This window comes from Engraulis encrasicolus, chromosome 2 (genome assembly GCF_034702125.1).
Source record: "Engraulis encrasicolus isolate BLACKSEA-1 chromosome 2, IST_EnEncr_1.0, whole genome shotgun sequence".
In the NCBI taxonomy this organism is placed as follows: domain Eukaryota; kingdom Metazoa; phylum Chordata; class Actinopteri; order Clupeiformes; family Engraulidae; genus Engraulis; species Engraulis encrasicolus.
In genome coordinates this window covers 46,640,887-46,659,721 of record NC_085858.1, presented here as the reverse complement: position 1 = coordinate 46,659,721, position 18,835 = coordinate 46,640,887, and the positions used below count along the sequence as shown (strand labels likewise).

General features: G+C 45.9%; 1 protein-coding gene across 1 annotated transcript in view; it reads left to right on the top strand.

The window, feature by feature from the left end:
- Nucleotides 1-18,835, top strand: part of LOC134439788 (trinucleotide repeat-containing gene 6B protein-like) — a 39,317-nt gene that overhangs the window by 11,641 nt on the left and 8,841 nt on the right. The window contains exons 9-20 of the mRNA XM_063189698.1: nt 1,452-1,633; nt 2,394-2,459; nt 2,555-2,710; nt 3,928-4,047; nt 4,458-4,610; nt 6,076-6,177; nt 7,843-8,053; nt 8,890-9,054; nt 9,880-10,050; nt 11,587-11,730; nt 12,762-12,854; nt 14,311-14,526. Of these exons, the coding sequence (XP_063045768.1) occupies nt 1,452-1,633; nt 2,394-2,459; nt 2,555-2,710; nt 3,928-4,047; nt 4,458-4,610; nt 6,076-6,177; nt 7,843-8,053; nt 8,890-9,054; nt 9,880-10,050; nt 11,587-11,730; nt 12,762-12,854; nt 14,311-14,526 (1,779 nt within the window). The remainder of the gene's footprint in view (nt 1-1,451; nt 1,634-2,393; nt 2,460-2,554; nt 2,711-3,927; nt 4,048-4,457; nt 4,611-6,075; nt 6,178-7,842; nt 8,054-8,889; nt 9,055-9,879; nt 10,051-11,586; nt 11,731-12,761; nt 12,855-14,310; nt 14,527-18,835) is intronic.

Below are 18,835 nucleotides of genomic sequence, written 5' to 3'. Positions count from 1 at the left end.
GCACCACCACTAGGGATGTTAACGATTAACCGATTAATCGACTTTAATTGATCAATGCGTTAGTTGAATTGTCGATTAATTGCGATTAATGGTCTTTAATCGATTGACAAGAGACCCAGGTGAAATGGGCATGTGAAGAGTGTGTGTGAAGAGGGATGTGAATAGTGGGAATATTTAAATCACCTTTGGACTAAAGAATTGAAATAGAATTAATGTAAATGTGGTATTTTATCTCAATTTTTGATCAAAAAAATTTAGATTGAGTAGTTTTCTTTCGAGAAACATTGAGATTTCGGGTGTAAAACGATTATCAATTAATCGTAAGTCGATCGATAAGGCTATCAACTAATGATTAATTAATTAGTTTGCATCCCTAACCACCACTTTAAAACTCGTTCCGGCGCCCTTGGTTGGAAATGAAACGGATGTGTTTTTGTTTCTGCTAATGAAGATGCAAGCTCTTTGTAGAGGTGCTCCGATTGCTCGGCTGCCGATCATGACCGGCCGATAATGGCCAAAAATAGCCTGATCGGTGATCGGAAAAACATGCCGATCAAAAAACCGATCGAGAGATATTAAATTCCTCACGCAACCATTTGCCTTTATACCTGGCGCTGCATGTAGGCGCTGGCTCTGCACAGCTGCAACTGCACCAAAAGAAGGCATATTTGCTTGTCTATAACTTTTCGCCATTCCCCCCTTCATTTCCACCATTCATAACCATATCTGCATCAACAGATGTGGTTAAAACTTGAGAGAGGGATTCAGAACGGTAGTGGAGCACTGCAACTGTGGACGGTGACAGAGAGGGGAGGGGCTCTCCTCACGAGGCTGCTGATTTAAAGCGACAGGTTGTTTTTTTCTCGTATGTGGAAGACTATTTGATGTAATGTTTCAGTTTCAATTCAATCTTAAATAGTTTAGTTATTCTATGCAATAACTTATACATTGATTAATACTGTAGACTGTATTACCAACACTAGTCTGAAAGATAATAATAATAATAATAATAATAACAATAATAACAATAATAATAATAATAATAATAATAATAATAATAATAGCCTAATAATAGACATGTGCAAATTAAGATTGATTGGTTTTTTGGGCAGAAATGGTATTCAATAAGGATAATTAATAGGCTATTAAAAAATAGGAAATCATTTTTGTGATCGGCAATGATCGGTAATCGGCAGATAAAGATTTTTGGTGATCGGTATCTGTGATCGGGCCAAAAAATGGTGATCGGAGCACCTCTAGCTCTTTGTGCTGTAAACATTTGTTTTTTCATGCTGTCTTTTTTTGTTAGAGCCACATTTCAGCTCATCCTTCATACATCCTCAGACTTCTACATTTACATTTTGCCAGTGGATTTGCAATATTTACTTCTGGCTTTGTGGTAGTCACATGGTGATTCCACTGACGTGTTTGTCATGGATGTCTTCTTCCAGGATCGAAGACTATGCAAGAAGGCTGGGGCGAGATGGACAGCTCCATGGGCACATCTCGCCACGCCAGCTGGGAAGAGGAAGACGAGGGCTCCAACATGTGGAACAGCAGCGGCCCCCAGGGAAACAGCGCCCCCTACGGCTCTGGAGGCTGGGGACACGCCAACAAAAGAGGCAACAATAAGGTATGATGAGCCGGTCATTTGCAGAATGGAGAATTTAACTCGTTGTGAAGTTGCTGTATCGGGGATGCGGCATGTGGTGGTAGAATATGAATGCGGGACACTGGCGTGTATGGTTTTTAAAGGGACACTGTACAGGATTTTTTGTTGATTATTTCTAGAATCCATGCTACCCATTCACTAATGTCACCTTTTTCATGAATATTTACCACCACCATCAAATTCAAAGTGTTCATTATGACTGGAAAAATTGCACTTTTCATACATGAAAAGGGGGCTCTTCTCCCTGGTCTGCCATTTTGAATTTCCAAAAATAGCCATTTTTAGCTGCAAAAATGGCTGTAATTGGACCATATTAGAAAACATGTATTCATTACTTGGTAAACTTTCAAGTAAAGATCAAAATTGGCAATAGTCAGCCCATTTTCAATGAACAGCATAGTTGCAGTACCTTTTTTGACCATTTCCTGCACAGTGTACCTTTTTTAAAGAGTATAAAATGGATTGATAGTAATGATTTTGGAGTAGTATAATAGAGCTTTTTTTCATCACCAGTCAAAATGGCAAATAGATGTTAATCTTACTAGCAAACACACACTCCCTAATGGGTCAACGTGGCTAGTAAGTTGGTCTTTTCTACCAGCCAAACTGAAATTTCACCTGCATTTTACCAGTTGGCTGGTGTTAATTTAAATCCCCGTTCTTAACCATTGTCTCTAGTCTCAAGGTGTTGGAAAATAACCAGGAATGTTCTGTTTTCCAGGGTGGCATGAAGGGTGACTCGTGGATGAATCCAGTGAATCGGCAGTTCTCTAATATGGGCATGATGGTAAGAAATGTTCCTCCTTAATTGCACAGACATTACGTTTGAAAATAAGAACACCACTGAAAATGGTATTTTGTGTCGTCGTTTGTCATTGACAGGATGATGACCTCCAGGACAAAAGGATGGATGGAGATAAGAGGGGGATGAGTGACTACAACGGAGAGATGCGGAAAGGAAGAGGCGGCGGAGGAGTTTTCCGAACCCCGGGCTCCAAGGAGGTCGGAGCTGGAGAGGCGGGGCCTTACTATGACAAGGTGCCAAAACACACCAGGCAGCAGCCTTTATGCATTAGCCACCTGGCCAAGCCCTCCTAGTGACGCAACAGCTTCGGGGTTGCTTCTAGTCAGGCCATGAGCAATGTAAATATACTTTCTGATCTCCTGAAAAATCGGGAACGCCACCCCCTTTGTTGGACACCAGTCAACCAGTAGCAAACCTAAAGAGGCGGGACAACCATGCCGTTGGGAAACGTTAATTTGTTATGGTCTTGGTCAGACCAAGTCTCGAAGAGAATTGAAAGTCGATAATAATCAGGCTAGTATGCAGGGCAGTGAATGAATGAAAGTTCTTTGCTTAGATTTACCAGTCTAGTCACTGGCAATCAGGAATTCAAATTTCTGAGTACATTTAGTCTGCCCCCCTTGTGTTATCAACCCATTATTCCTAAGGAAAGGCAAGGGGTGTGTCTATCTCACAAACTGTTGCGTCATTGCCTTAAACACAACTCATCAAGCCTTTGGAAATGTTCAAAAATGATTGGTCCCTCATCATGATAAATTTTGGGATGTTTTCGATGGTATGCATTGGCCAGATTAAATGAACTCTCAACTTTGTGCAGCGTCTTAGTTGCTATGGGCAGTCCAAAGCTGTGAGTACTGTGCTGCCTTAGCAGATTCAGCTGGTACAACAAGCTTCTGGCGGCAGCAGTCTGTCATTTAGACCATAGCCTTGATATCCAGGCTTTACACACAGACATTTTAGCTTCAGTGTATTTGTTGTTGTTTTTTTATTTGCTGTCCAAATTCTAAACAAGAAATTGGCCACAGTAGGAATATGCATTGGAACTGGCATAACATTGATTTACATTTAATCACAACTAGGGTCCTCGCCAAAATAATAGGCAAATACTACGGGGCGTTGGAACAAATACAGCGCTGATGGGTAGTGAAAAGTGGAGTATAATCGTGCACTGATATGCATTGGATGAATAAGCTTAACAATATCACATTGACATAACTGAAGCTTACCTATAAAATGTAGCCTAATCATTGACATAAGGGATTTAAGCAGGGCTCTAAATTAACACCAGCCAAATGGTTGTGAAATTTGGCTGGTAGAAAAACTAACTTTCAAGTGTGTTTGGGTAGTAAGATTAACATCTTCTAGTCATTTTGGCTGGTGGTGAAAAACAGTTAATTTAGAGCCCTGGATGTAAGTGAACGTGTGTTTAATCTAGTAATGTTTGTTTCAGATGGGAGGCCATGGTGTGTTTGGGGGAAGTGGGGGAATGCCTCCACTCAGAGGGATGCACCCCATCAACACCCCCCAGGGGCTCCGTGCACAAGTGCCTCCGCAGTTCTTGTCCCCTCAGGTACGTTACCAGCGTTTCCCCCAACATTTTTGTTAGTCAAGGTGGTGGGGCGTTTAAAAATATAAATTTTTTTTGTCTAGCAACTTTAGAAATGACATTCTCAACATCAAATATGTTACATAATATATCTTTTCTGGGGACCTAGTTAAAGGGGTATGCCACTATTTTGGGGCTTAATACAGTTAAAATCGTTGGCCAGGTTTTATAAAGTCTATAAAGTGTGTGTGTGTGCGCGTGCGTGTGTGTGTGTGTGTGTGGGGTCTTCCCATAACGGGAGTGAGTTGAGTGAACAATGTCAGTACGTCCAGTCAGTACGTCTCTATTTGTGACTTTTAAACCTTACTAAAATTTACACAATCTCCTCTCCTCTTAATGTGTGTGTCTGTGTGTTGTCTGGGGTGGTGGTGCAGGTTCCAGGCTCCATGCTTAAGCAGATGCCCCCTCCCACTGGTAACCTGGTGGGGGGCATTGGGGGCGTGCCAGGGGGCGTCTTCACCCCGCAGCTCTCCCCGCAGCACCTGGCCATGCTGAGCGGCATCCACCCTCATATGCAGCAGATCCTGGTAGGTACTGTAGCAGCCATCGCAATCACCTTCTCCCGCTAGGGCTGTAAATCACAGCCTCCATGACTATGCGATTCGATATTAATATCTTGTATGAGTCAGTGTATGCAGCAGCTCCTGGTAAATAGCAGCCATCTCCTGCTAATCTGCCTGGCACACTGGCACTGTAGCCAAGGGGAGTAGAGTTGCCCAGCTGGGACTCGAACCCAGACCTTCTGGGATAGTAAACTCAGGCTCTGACCGCTACACCAAAGAGCCAGGCTCGTTGGCATGTTAGTCAGAACACACCCACAACCCTAGTGATGGTCACTCCATCACTGGCACTCTAACACTGTCATTGTCAACCTGATGTCTGCTGAGAACCTGGAGCCTCAAGATGCAGTGACAACGCAAATACTTTCATCTGCGTTATTTGCATGGAATTGAAGTGAGAAATTTCAGGGCAAATGTTGTTTTTCTCTGTCTGCTGAGAGGAGTCCAGTCAGCTTAACGTTGTGTAATTGTTTGTCAGTCAGTCTGTAGCGTATGCAGCAGATTCTGGTAAATATCAGCCATCTCCCGCTAGTCTGCCTGGCGCGCTGGCATTTTCACGTTCATCCTGCTTTCTCTCAAGAGGTAGTGATGACGCTGCCACTTATTACCTTTCAGCTGCATTAATGGCTTGGAGTTGAATACAGAGACAATAGATGGCAAATACACATGTTTTATTCTGTCCGTTGACAGACTAATTCAGTACACTGAAGGTTGGGTAATTGGTAACCAGTCAGTAATTCAGTCTCCGGTGTATGCAACAGATTCTTGTGAATATCAGTCATTGCGCGCCTGCCTGGCATATTTTCACTTTCACTTTCCACCTGCTGTTATGCAAGATGCGGTGACGCCGCTGCAACCTGTTACCCATTAGCTAGCTAGCTTACATTCCAACAGCTTAAAGCAACCCTCCGGGAGTTTTGACATTGGAGCCCATTTCCTAGTTAATCATGCAGGCATGTGGATACACAGACATGGCATGTAGAGTCTTGCAGACATGTGGATATACTTTTTTGACCGTCCAAGCAGTCCTTGTAATTCCAGAGATGGGTGGAGCGAAGTTAGCGCAATTGAACGCCTATTGGTAGCCGCATATTTGTTGCGTTAAAGTCCTTAGTGTTGACTGCAGGTAAAAGAAGCCAAGTAAGCATGTTTTTTTTGTTGTTGTTGATCTATGTCTTCCAAGAGTTTTCTGGTGCTTTCATTAGAGGTTGCGATGCATGTTTATTTGGGTGATCAGATATGCTGCTGTGGGTGATATTTTTTTGAAATGCATTGGTTTTGGCCTCTCGATTACACTTCAAGCTCATTTTTTCACCAACAGCAGTTTCCAGCAGAGTTTGAACAGTGCGCCAGGGTTGCGCATCCAGGGATTGTTTACAAACGGTTAACCCATGTATATCGTCCATGTTTTTTTTTGTCCATCCCCCTGTAGGCTTGCCAGTTGCTCCTGCAGCAGCAGCAGCAACAGCAGCAGCTTCTGCAGAACCAGAGGAAGTTCCCCCAGCCGATGCGGCAGCAGCCAGACCCACAGCAGGTAAGTCAAGTCAGCTTTTATTGTCAGTTGCTTCATATGCACACGTCATACAAGGAAATTGAAATGACATTTTCTCTCTATACCATGAAGGGACATAGACATACACAGGATTGACATTTGCAGACTGACATCAAAGTGCAAAACAGGACAAATAACACAGTGATGGTCCAATACCAGTAAAGTGATGGAGTAATAATAATACTGAGCATTTAACATTGTTGAGTGACAGTGATGGACTTGTGATAACCAGCAGTCACACGCATCACCCCACAGGCCCATCTGCAGACCTGTCACTCATTATGCTGTTGGTAATGTAATGGCAACTAGTGGTGTCAACAATGCTCGATTTGGCGATGCAATCCAATGCGGGGCATGGACGATCCAATTCAATGCGGCAAGTTCCAGAATCGATCCGGCAATTTTTTAAGTTAAATTAAGTTTCAATCACTTCCATGGATATTTCGGGAGCAAATGAATGTTAAATTAAATAAAAGAACTTCAAAACATTGCAAGACTGATACAGACAACAGCCAATAAATTGTTGCTCAGTATCTGACTACTTGTATTGCCTCATCATGACTGATTAAACATTTGCGTTGCTTTCAGTAGAAATGTAATGCATTGCAATGCATTGTAGAATTGAATCGGATCGGATCACATAGAATCGAATCGAATCGCTACCTCCCGAATCGTGATCGGATCGTGAGGGCAGTGCCAATCCACACCACTAATGGCAACCTCTCATTGCAACCCCAATCGCTACACTACCCTCCTCTGAGGCGTGTTGATGACTATGGGCTAATGATTATATTGATATTTGAAACAGCACTATATTGTAATTATATTACAGGCCTGCCACTCGGCCACCATTACGCTGTTGTTCATTGCAACCCCAAACGCTACACTACCCCCCTCTGAGATAACTATGGGTTAATAACTATACTGATATTTGAAATACGATACGATACGATTATACTTATTATTATATTATTGTCAGTTATTACTTATTATTATATTTATTGTCAGTTTTCACCGAAATTCTTTTTGAGTCCCTGAGCAACACTAGCTTAAGACAGGACAGGACAGGAAATGGCTCTATATTGTGTGAGTGTACCACTGTACAGCCTGTTCCTAGGTCTTGTTCGGGTATAGGGCACTCCCTTTCCATATGGTCATGACGCTCTATAAATATGCATCTGTTTGGAGATTTACGAACTTCTGGATGTAAAGACCTAGTATGTGTTAACATGGGCATGCCGCAAGGGCTGTTTGCGTTGCATTGCATACCCACTGTACTGCGCGGACGCAAAATCGTTTCTCATCGCATTTGCATCGCACACTATCATTACCGTTACAAGTCCATAGAGCGCCTCAGCTCTTTGCTTAAACCCCCAGGGGAGACGCCAGGGGCCTCTGACTAGTGTGGGCTGGAAGGAAGTCCTTCACAAACACTGACCACGGGGTGGGCCAATAATGCTACGCTCTTCAAAGATAGACAAACTGTTTGTAAAATAAACTCCACCGCTTATCTTCCTGCACCCCCCCCCCCTTTCTCTCGTGTGTCTCTGTCTCTCTCTCTCTCTCTCGCGCTGTCTCTGTCTCTCCCTCTCCCTCCCTCCCTCTCTCTCTCTCTCTCTCTCTCTCTCTCTCTCTCTCTCTCTCTAGCTGGCTAGAATCATGGCAGTTCTCCAGCAGCAGAGGCAGCAGCAACAGCAGCAGGGTGTTGGCGGTATGGGGAGCGTGGGCTCCAAGATGTCCCCCTCCCACCTGGGGGGAGCCCCATCCAAGCACCCCATACCCGAACACCTCCAGCATCCTGGAGTCCTGGGGGGCACCCTGGCTGAACTGCAAGCCAAAGCGCAGGGGGGATACCCAGGTTAGTGTCAGCATGTATGCCTGTCTGTGTTGGTGTGTGTGTGTGTGTGTGTGAGTGCCTGTGTGTGTGCGTGCGCGCGCACAATTGCCATTCTTTGTTTCGTAATGCTGCCTCAATGGTTGGTTTCAGCATGTATGCCTGTGTGTGTGCGTGCCATTCTTTGTTTTGTAATGCTGGCTCAATGGTTGGCTCCATGTCCAGATCGTGTAGCAAGCTTGTATTCTTAAAATAAACAAAGTCACCGTGTGTAAAGGAAGCCTTTATCGCTAAAGCTAAGAAGGTCACCTTTTGGTTTGTGCAAATGTAGATATTCAAAGGTAAGACCGAAAATGGGGTTCTTTTGCTAAGCTTATTTAAATGAAATCCAAAACATTTTAGGGGCTTTTATGCCTTTATTGATCCTCTCCTTTCTCTTTTTCGGTGATGTTTAGTGGTGGCTTGACTACCATGTGCGATACCGCCATAGTGCTAGGGGAACTCCATTCATTTTTACCCTCTGCTGGTCTCCTAACGGGGTGTGCACCCTACATGGCATGGATCCCTGGAAAAGTCCCCATATGAATAGTCTCAACCTACCTTATCAAGATTCAATATTTTTATTTGTCACATGCTTTCTTGTGCAGGCACAATTGGCAGTGAAATGAAGGTTGCAGCTGCTCAATGCTGTGTAGAATAATAAATGATAATAATTTAACAAATAAAAATATGAAAAAAGGTCAATAATACAACAATAGTCTCTGTTTTGTTTAGTTCTGTTTTGTTTGTTCTCATCTGGACCTTGAGTCTGTGAATAAAGTTTATTAATATTATTATTATTGTTCCTGTTGGTGCTTCAGGTTTCGGCTCTGCGGGGGGTAACTTGTCGGGGCTGGAGCTGGGTGCCATGGTGGGGGCTCCGGGGACCGTCAAGGATCCCGTGGGGCCGCAGTCCCGCTTCAAGTGGATGATGGAGGGCCACAACACCGCTCCCTCTCCCCCCGATCCCAACATGCATAAGAACGGTACGGTGGTGTGACGCACAGGGCATTTTCTTATCACTGTTGGCTGTGTGTTTTTGAGGGGGTTGTTCCAATGTATGGTGATGTACCCTGATGTGGGTTCCGTACAGTTTTTGCATATAGTTGTGGTCCAAAGAATTGTGTATATATACGTACAGCTTTTTTCAAATTTGCTTAGTAAAGAAAGAACAGAAATCTATAACTGGCTGTTCTGAGTGAATTTAATTTATTTGAAGAGAAGTGAAGTGAAGTGACGTGCTGTAATTCTTGTGGCCCTGTAAAATATTTGTAAAATATGTAAAGACCTGTTTGCAGACTTGTGGTCAGCAGGAAGCATGTGGCTAACATGGCATGGGGCTAGATAGCAGCTGTATGCAAAATGTGGGATTTTCTCAGCTCCATAAAGAATGTAATGCTTGTCCCTACCTATGTTGCCTGTGGATTCAGGTGGTAGCTAGTAATAATTGTAAGCTATGTAGCAGTGTGAAATCACTGAGCAAAATATTAATATTTATCAGCTGTACTTAACTTACTTAAGAACACTTTCGGAAAAAGCCTGAAGTAACATAGAGGACACATACAGGGCTATTCTTGTTTTGATATATTTAAACTATTTTGGGGGGGGGGGGGGGGTGCAAGATAGTACGAGAGGTGGACAGGAAGTGAAGGGGGAGAGATGGGGAGGGGTCGGCAAATGACCTGGGCCGGGAACCGAACCTGGGTCGGCCGCATGGCAGACGAGTGCCCTACCATTAGGCCACGGCAGGGCCATGTTTAAACATTTAATATGCATTTTTAAATATTGTCCACGGCCTTCCTGCTCTCCAGGTCCCTTACCTACGCCAGGTAAACCTTTTGGCAGCACCCCTTACGCGCAGTACGATCTGCTGGGAGGCGACGGCTCGGGCATGGCCTCTCAAGTCCTCTCGGACGGCTGGCAGCGGAGCCCTGGCATCGGGCAGGGGGGGCCGATCATCGGCACCTCCACCTGGCCTCCTGGTAAGACTTACGCCAACAATCTTGCAATCTGTTAACTGTTTAGGATGTTAGTTGTGTGTGTGTCTGTGTGTGTGTGCGTGTGCCTGTGTGTGTGCCCGTGCGCGTGCGTGCGTGCAATATAAATAAGACATTGACAATAATCTCTCTGTTTTAGTTTAAACTGCACTTTAGACACTGTTCAAGCGCAATTTCTAACTTGTTGCATGGATATTTGAAAAAGTACACTTGACTTCACTTGAAAGAAATAATTGATTATTGATCAGCTGTGTTTCCCGCAGAAAATGTGTTGTTCAATGTGGATGGGGGCTTGGTCGTTATCAAACACTAATATGATTGTAAGGGCTGTATAGTGCAGTTGCATTTGAAATATGATACACACTTCAAAAAACCAATCCACATGCAACTTTTCTAAAGCAACATTAGCAATTAATCAAAGGAGCACTGTGTAATATTTTTATAGCTTATTTCCAGAATTCATGCTGCCCATTTTCAAATGTTACGTTTTTCACAAATACAAATTCAAAGTATTCATTACGGCTGTTTTTTTCCATATACATCGGCCATTTTGAATTTCCAGAAATTGCCAATTTTGAAAGGCAAAATTTACAGTACATAAATATTTACTCATTAATAATAATATTTACTCGTATGACCAAAGTAAAGATAAAATTTGGCAATTGCCAGCACAGTTTCAATGAGCAGCATAGTTGCAATACCTACTGTGGCCACCATCCTACACAGTGCACCTTTTTAACAATCCAGAATGTTGTCAAGGCGTTTTCTTGTTTGCTGTTACTCAACTGTGAACACACACACACACACACACACACACACACACACACACACACACACACACACACACACACACACACACACACACACAGAGGAGGTGGTTGTCCACAAACATTGACATTAGAATAAGGGGTTACTGGTTAATTCAAAGAATTTGTAGAGTTTGTGTGAACACGGCCTGTCCATAAAGTTCAAAGGAAATGCGTTGGTCTCTGCTGGCAGGCCGCATTGAAAGCACCTCTGTTTTGGCACAGTGTAATTGAGTGGATGTGGTGGTAACGTCAAAGATACTAAATATTTTAACCACGAGCAGCATTCTATGCGTTACCAACACAACAATTTGGGATCAATTTCGGTCTGCTACATGAGGGTGGTCGGTGACGACATTTGAAGAGTTAATTTGCAAAATGGTGTATCTACAATTTTTGACTTATGCGTTTTATTATTGAGAATGACTGTTCAGAAGTCCCATCACCTATGTCTGAATTCTTGCGATTCAGATATTTTGAGAACATACTTTTTCAATGGAATGCCCAATAAAAAATGTAAATTTCCCAACATTCTACAAAATGTAGGTTGCAAACAAACTCTTCATTTGCATTTATTCTAACCCTCCACTAGTCTCCTACAGGGCCATGGCAGCATAAAACTTTGTCATACTTTTTCGGAAAGAGAGAGAAACTCCCTATGAACAGTCTCCTCCATGTCTGGTAACGTGTTTTTTTGTTGTTGTTGTGGTGACAGAGTTCCAGCCGGGAGTGCCCTGGAAGGGCATCCAGAGTGCCGACCCCGAGTCTGACCCCTACATGACCCCAGGAGGTGTTCTCACCCCCCACGATCCGCCTAATCTCAGTGACACGGACCACCAGTTACTGCGAGATGATACAGGTGCCGTATACTGCCACTGCATTGCATTTCATGGTGTAAGACAGGGGTGGGGAACCTATGTCTCGAGGGCCATTTGCGGTCCTTGAGGCCGTTTAATCTGGCCCCCCATATAATTTTAATGTTATGCAGCTTCACATGAAATATGACATATTTTGTGAAGGAATCTCATAGATTACATTTCCAATACAATTAAGTTCAGGGGACCTGAAGGTGAAGGTGGGCTCTGTTTTAAAGGTGTCTACCTTCAATAAAGGCTTAAATTGCATTGGAAAATCCTGCTTTGTGTTCATATTATGGCCCTCTGAGGACTTTTACGGCCCTTGTAGGAATTTGAAGTGGCCCTTTGAATGTAAGATGAAGAGGGGGTGTTCCTTTAGGACAGGGGTGGGGAACCATTTTCATTCGAGGGCCACTTTAAATATATATATATTTTTTTAAGTTCTCCAAGGGCCTTACTTTGAACACAAACCAGGATTTCCCCCTGCACTTTAGGCCTGTGTTGAAGGCGGCCACCTGTACAACAGACCCCACCTTCACTAGGTCCCCTGAACATGTAACTTAATTGTATTGCAGATGTAATTTCTACGATTTCTTTTCAAAACATGTCATATTTCATGTGAAACTGCTTAACATTAGAATTATATCAGGGGCCAGATAAGCGTTCCATTAACGGCCCTCAAGACATCGATTTCCCCATCCCTGCTTTAGGAGATGGAAAATTGTAAATGTACACTGATGCCAGTGCTTTTGAAATTTTAATGATGGATCATCAAGCAACCTTTTCATTGTTGTGCATGTCCCGGACAGTCAGTGCTGCAGATGTTTTGCTAAGGTGTGTGTGTGTGTCTGAATTGTTTTTTTTTTAACATAAAAGCCGTTAAGGACTTCTGAAGGACTGAATCAAGGGTATTTGGTGAAGTGACCAGTGTAGCGCTGCTCTGTTTGTTCTGTGTAGTGGTTGTTCTGTGATTGAAAAGAGTTGTGAGATTGATGGCCTCTTTCCTCTGGCCTTGTCTTGTCTTGTCTTGCAGGCTCGAACCCTGCCCTCAACACCTTGCTGCCTTCACACGGTGCCTGGCCCTACAGTGCCTCAGAAAGCCCCCTCCCTAATGCACACAGCTCAGGTGAGAGAGCTGAATAAATACCCTTCTGTGTATGGATATTTTTACTTGCTCCTTTCGGGGATTACATGGTTTTGGTCAATTAGCCCCCCTTGTAAAGTTAAGGAGACACGCTCTCACTATCGCCTAATGATTCACACAGTTCTTAACTGGGTGCTGAATCCCACATGAAACTTAGGTAAGGGAATGAAACGAAGGACAGCACTCTTCAGATTTTTCTTTCTTTATTCGCCTATAGAAAAAAAAATCTGAAGAGTGCTGTCCTTCGTTTCATTCCCTCGACTGGACCCCTTAAGCCACATTTACACACAACGCTACTAGTCACTAGCTTCTCGCTCGCCTGCTCGCCACTCGTTCGCTAAACGTTCCCGCAGCTTTAACTTTCAATGCACAGGCAAGAAGTACAGAACTCTGCATTCCAATTGGTTACTCGCCTCGCCAGAAGTTAAAATATTTTCAACTTGGGATCCGCCCACATCGCATCGCTTGTACACTCCTCGTCTCGCTGAAACGCATAGACATTCTATTGACTTCATTTGCTGAGCAAGTAACTAGCAGCGACATATGTGAACGTAGCTTTACCTAGGCACACAGCCCATTCCAATCACCAAATGCATACATCTCGCCTACCAGCTGCTACCTTTGTGCCTGAAAAGACTATAAAGGACTATGACCCACTGTAATTTGATGTAAGGACTTGGTGGTCGATTTTATTCTGTGTTGGAACAGTAGCTCTATTCATTAAATTATGAACAAAATGTTTATTTGCAAGAGATTTGCATTAACTGCATGGTGTGATATATTTTTTTCCTAAGCTTGTAAAGGCATGTGACGCTGGTCATTTGTCACTCATTATATTATATTGTATTATATTATATTATATTGTAGTATATTATATGTGCATCCTCTTGTGTTGTGTTTGCAGCCAAGTACTCTTGTAAAAACATGTGACACTGATCATTTGTCACTTATATTATATTATAATATAATATATATATTATTATATTATATTTAGGGATGCACGATGTCAAAAATTTCGGCCGATACCGATATCCGATTATGATATTGCGGTTTTGGCCGATGACCGATATTAACCGATACCGATGTTTTTCTTTGTTTTTTAAAAAAAAGAGATGACAATGATGCAAACAAACAGGATTTTTGAATGTCGTCTTATTTCCAAAAACACTTTTTAACTCCCTGAGGTAATTAGATAAAAAAATAGAGACAAAATAGAAGACAAACAGTGAAAGTCATCGTCAAGTCCATTCTTTTAGAACCGTAACATATAAAAAAAAACATCGGCGTTAACATCGGCCCAGCTTTACCTATCAGACCGATGTCCGATGTGTTGAATATCGGCCGATATCGGCCGATACCGATACATCTGGCCGATACATCGTGCATCCCTAATTATATTATATACTATATTTGCACTGTTCTGGTGTTGTGTTTGCAGCCAAGTACTCTGAGTACAAATCTAGCTGGCCCCTTGAACCAATCGGACACAGCAAATCCTGGAAAACCAATCGCAACAGCTCTCAGCCGTCGAGGCCTCCCCCTGGACTAACCAATCAGAAGCAGGGCATGGCGTCACCGTGGCCCACAGGGGGACCGCGATTGGCTAGAGGAGGCTGGGGAGGAGGAAGCAGCCAAGACACGAGATTCGAGTCGGGTAAGCGTCCTCATTTGAGATGTAAATAATGATGATCGATCCTACTAGCCTGGTTCACACCAGACGGTGTGTGTGTAGCTTTGGCGCCCCCGATCCTACAGCCCACGATTCAATTAATCTATTCATCCACAAAAGAATCGATTGTTGCACACGTTTTGTGAGGCATTTTGTTTTGCTCATGCAGTAATAATAATAGGGACCCCATAACACACATTACCATCTGGTTCTGCTGCCGTTAACATGCGCTTCTCGAGTAGAAAATAAACGGAGCATTTATTGCTTAAATATCAACGGCACCTCGCATTGATGAGTCACAGGACCGATTATAGACTATATCGACTCTTTAGAGATTAACAGAAAACGTTTTTGGAGGAATTTGTTGGTGGTGAGTTCCAATAAATGCACCATTTATGTTCTGACTCGAGAAGAGCATGTTAACCTGTGCTACCTTGTACACACACACGCAACGTCGGTGAGAACCAGGCTAGCAGCACCTATCCTATGTGAACGATGTGCATTGAGTAGTGACCTCAGCACCGCTGAGCACCGCTGAGCACCGCTCAACATCAGACTTTCCCCCCACTACCTCTACTTTTAAATCCAGACTAAAAACGTATTTTAATACTTTAGCATTTGCTTCTTAGTTCTTACCTTTTTGCCCTTTAGTACCTTATATATATTTTTATTTTTTTATTATTTTTTTTAATTTTATTTGTATTTATTATACATATGTCTATATTTTTGCTTATTGCCCTTTATGCTGAAAATTGTGTATTATGCTGCTAAAACGAGGGATATGTATATAACCACGGTTCTATGAGTTCCGGATGACCGCCAGAGGCGGTGCTTTCAGCACTGAATATTCATCTTACGGATCAGCAGGTCGAGAATTAATATCAACAAAGTAACACGTGACCTGGGTGACGTCACCCGGTGACCCCCGTGTCAGGGGTTAAGACACCGGTGAACCCAGGAAGTGACCTCTTGGCAAATCTTCTCGAACACACTCCGAGTGACTGCTAAGCTCTGGCGGTCATCCGGAACTCATAGAACCGTGGTTATATACATAACCCTCGTTCTATTTCGTTCCTTCTGACCACCAGAGGCGGTGCTTTCAGCACATGGATGACTAATACCAACCAAGTCATGAGGAGTGCCCACCCCTCGTCAGTGCTACTGAGACCTGAAGCCACCGACAGCACCACAGTAACATGTGGGGAAACATTAAGAAAACCAGGCAATGGTGCAGCCTGATGCTGAGGAGGCCGTGCCGTACACGTCCTTGCACGTACCAACGGCCACATGTAAGCCAGTGCAACCTGGCCCAAAGGGCCCATGGGCTCCCTGAGTGAGAACCATAGGGGGCAGCAAGTAAGCAGTTAGCATAGCAGTTGACGGGGACACCTGTGCCACCCCGTAGCGGTACCATACCACCCGGTGCCACAAACGGGAGGAGCCACAATGGAAGAGGCGAACCACGGAAAAGGTCAACAACAGGGCACTGGACGCCCATAAGGAAGTTGCTCCCATGCCCATCAGACAAGTGTCGGCCTCTGAAAGCAGCCGCAGTAACAGGCCCAGAGAGGGCAAGGACACAAGGCGGCGCACATGATAGATGAGCCGCCCGCTCCACACAAGACCGCAAGACAGGCCAGAGAGCGTCTGAGGGCAATCAGGATGGCCAGTCCCTACATTCATCCAAGGTACGGCCATCATCAGGGGGCCCACAGGTCGCAGGCAGTGTTGGACTGCCACCGCAGACCAACCGTCCAGGGCAGCAGCAGCAGTGGGCAACGACCGCACCGCGCAAGGGCAGCAGCAGTGGGCACGACCGCACCGCGCAAGGGCAGCAGCAGTGGGCATGACTCCACGGCGCAAGGGCAGAGCGGAACAGACGCGAGTTCCACCTCCAGGGTCGAAGGCGGACATGGTAGCCAGACGCAATGTAGAGCAGTCAGCGACAGTAGGACCTGGCAGGGGCCATAACGGCATATCCAACCCAAAGAGGCCTCAGCAAGCGGAGGCCAAGAGGGACAACGTGGGATGCCGAGGTCGGCATGCCCAACACCTGGAAGGGGCGGAGAGCAAGGAAGGAGAGCCTCCACTTCCAATGCCCGCGAGTACGCTGGTCATAAGCAGAAATAGACGCCTAGAGACACCAGGCCGGGGGTCTGCATGTCGAGAACAGGACAAAGCGCACCAGGTCGAGAACAACAGCGTGAGCGAAACAAAACCACATGCAGCATCGGCTGCACGGCCGGTGCGACACAAAAGCCGCGTCGTGGCTTGCCCAAAGCGGACGGACCAAAAGGGACATATAGGGGCCGCCGGAAGAGAGCAGACTGCTTCCAGCAAGGCCAAGGTTTGTGTGACTCTGCCCCGGCACTCAGGCCAGACAGGCGAATGCCAGCAACCAGGAGTCAGAGAGAACTCACAGGGGGCGTCCCAAAACGGTCCATGGGGGCCGAGAGAAGGCCAACAAGACATGGGACATCAAATGCACGTAGTACGCAGCGCTGCATCATAGACCTCGCAGACGAGCTCATCTGCGACGTGTCTAAGTGGCCAGGGCAGTGCACCCCGCCAGATCAACGCCCTGACCGGCAAGGCAAGGAGGGCGGTCAGAAGTGGTTCAATACCCGGCAGGGCCATAGATGGAGGCCTCCCGCAGCCCGGCCAATGCCTGATCGTCGACCCATCGCGCACAGCGTCACGGTCAGCCAAACACCAGTAAAGGCCACATAGGGGCCATGGGTATAGACAGGCGGGACAGGCAGGGTAACCAGTAGTAGGTACAGCCACTGCAGCAGAGACGCGTAAACAGTCCAAGCGTCAACAAGCCGGGCCCAGCGGGAAAGGTGCGCGACACAGGGCACAGATGCCCATGACAAGCCAACTGCGATGCTCCTGCAGCAGACAGCAGAGCATGAAGCTGAACCAGCCAGATGCAGAATCCACAGCCGTAGGGGCGTGTACGCCCACCGGTGCCCAGAGCACTCATGTGAGACCATCCATAGCGAGGCCAACAGAGCGAACAGTCGTAAGCCACCGAAAACTCGAAGGGAGAGCCCGGAGTGGGGTCACTCCCGTACAGTAGTAGCAGTCAGAGTGGCATCCTGACCCCCGGATATACCACACATGAAGTGGGGAATCATGAAGAACAATGGGAGAAGGAGCGGTAACGCTCCAACATACCAGTAGCAGCCGCAGCTGCAGTGGTGCCGGCACCAATGGCACTCTTAAGTAGCCCATGGCAAGTCCACGCATAGCCCAAGAGCTCGGGGGGGGGACGTGCAGCAGTCGACCTACGCGCCACAGTCGAGGACAATGAAGGAAGCACCTGGGTCCTGTACCCAGGGCAGCAATGCCGACATACACGTGCACCGGTCACAGAGGCTTAAGCCCAACGGCACACTCCGCGAGCCAAGGGGCAAAAGAGTCCCAGGCTCAACCAGGTCAGGAGGACGTCGACATGCCAGACGTACGACAGTGGGCAAAAGCGGACAACAGGACGCAGAGCATATCTTGCATACCGAAGCCACAGCAGAAGAGGCGAAGGCACCAACTGTAATCACAACGTTCCACGGTGAAGTCGGCCAAGGCCAACAGACTCCAGACAGTCCCGCAGGAGTGCCAAAGAGCATAAAACAGGGTATGGTGTGAAACCACTCACCCAGAGCAGCAGCAGTCGTACAGGCGGAAAACGCCAACGGTGCATGCAAGGGAGCTGACTGGTGGAGACACCCACGGTCAGCCAAACCCAGGAGAGAACGACTAGAACCAGTCGTGAGGTAGGGAAAAGCAAGCTACACAGAGGGGCATGAAGCGGAGCAACACGCGCAACTGTAGTAGTCATGGCGGTTGAGGTGCTCCGGGCGTCCACAAGAAGCCAATGGATGAAACAGCCGACAGCAGGCGGTATCCAGGAGAGCGACAGACAGTCGCAGGACGCTGAATGGTAGAGACCAGCAGAGGAGCGGGGAGCACACATGCGGTCTCATGCAAGTCATGCAGCCACGCAAGAGAGCAAGCGTGCAAGCATGCGAAGCAACCGAGCAAGCCATGTAAACCGGAATGGCAGGGTGCGTATGGCCCAGCGGCACGCCGTGGCAGCTGTAGTAGCCATGGCATCAACAAGCATGCCACAGGGTGGAGGCCACCTGTGGCCAGAAACCCACTCTGTAGCAGTAGCAGGTACGGCACTCACATGTAGCCATCGGGCGAAAAACACCCATGGCCAACCCACCCAGAAAGGGCCCAGTGCCAATGCAATGCAACAAGCAATGCAACTGGGCTGTGACGGTGTCAC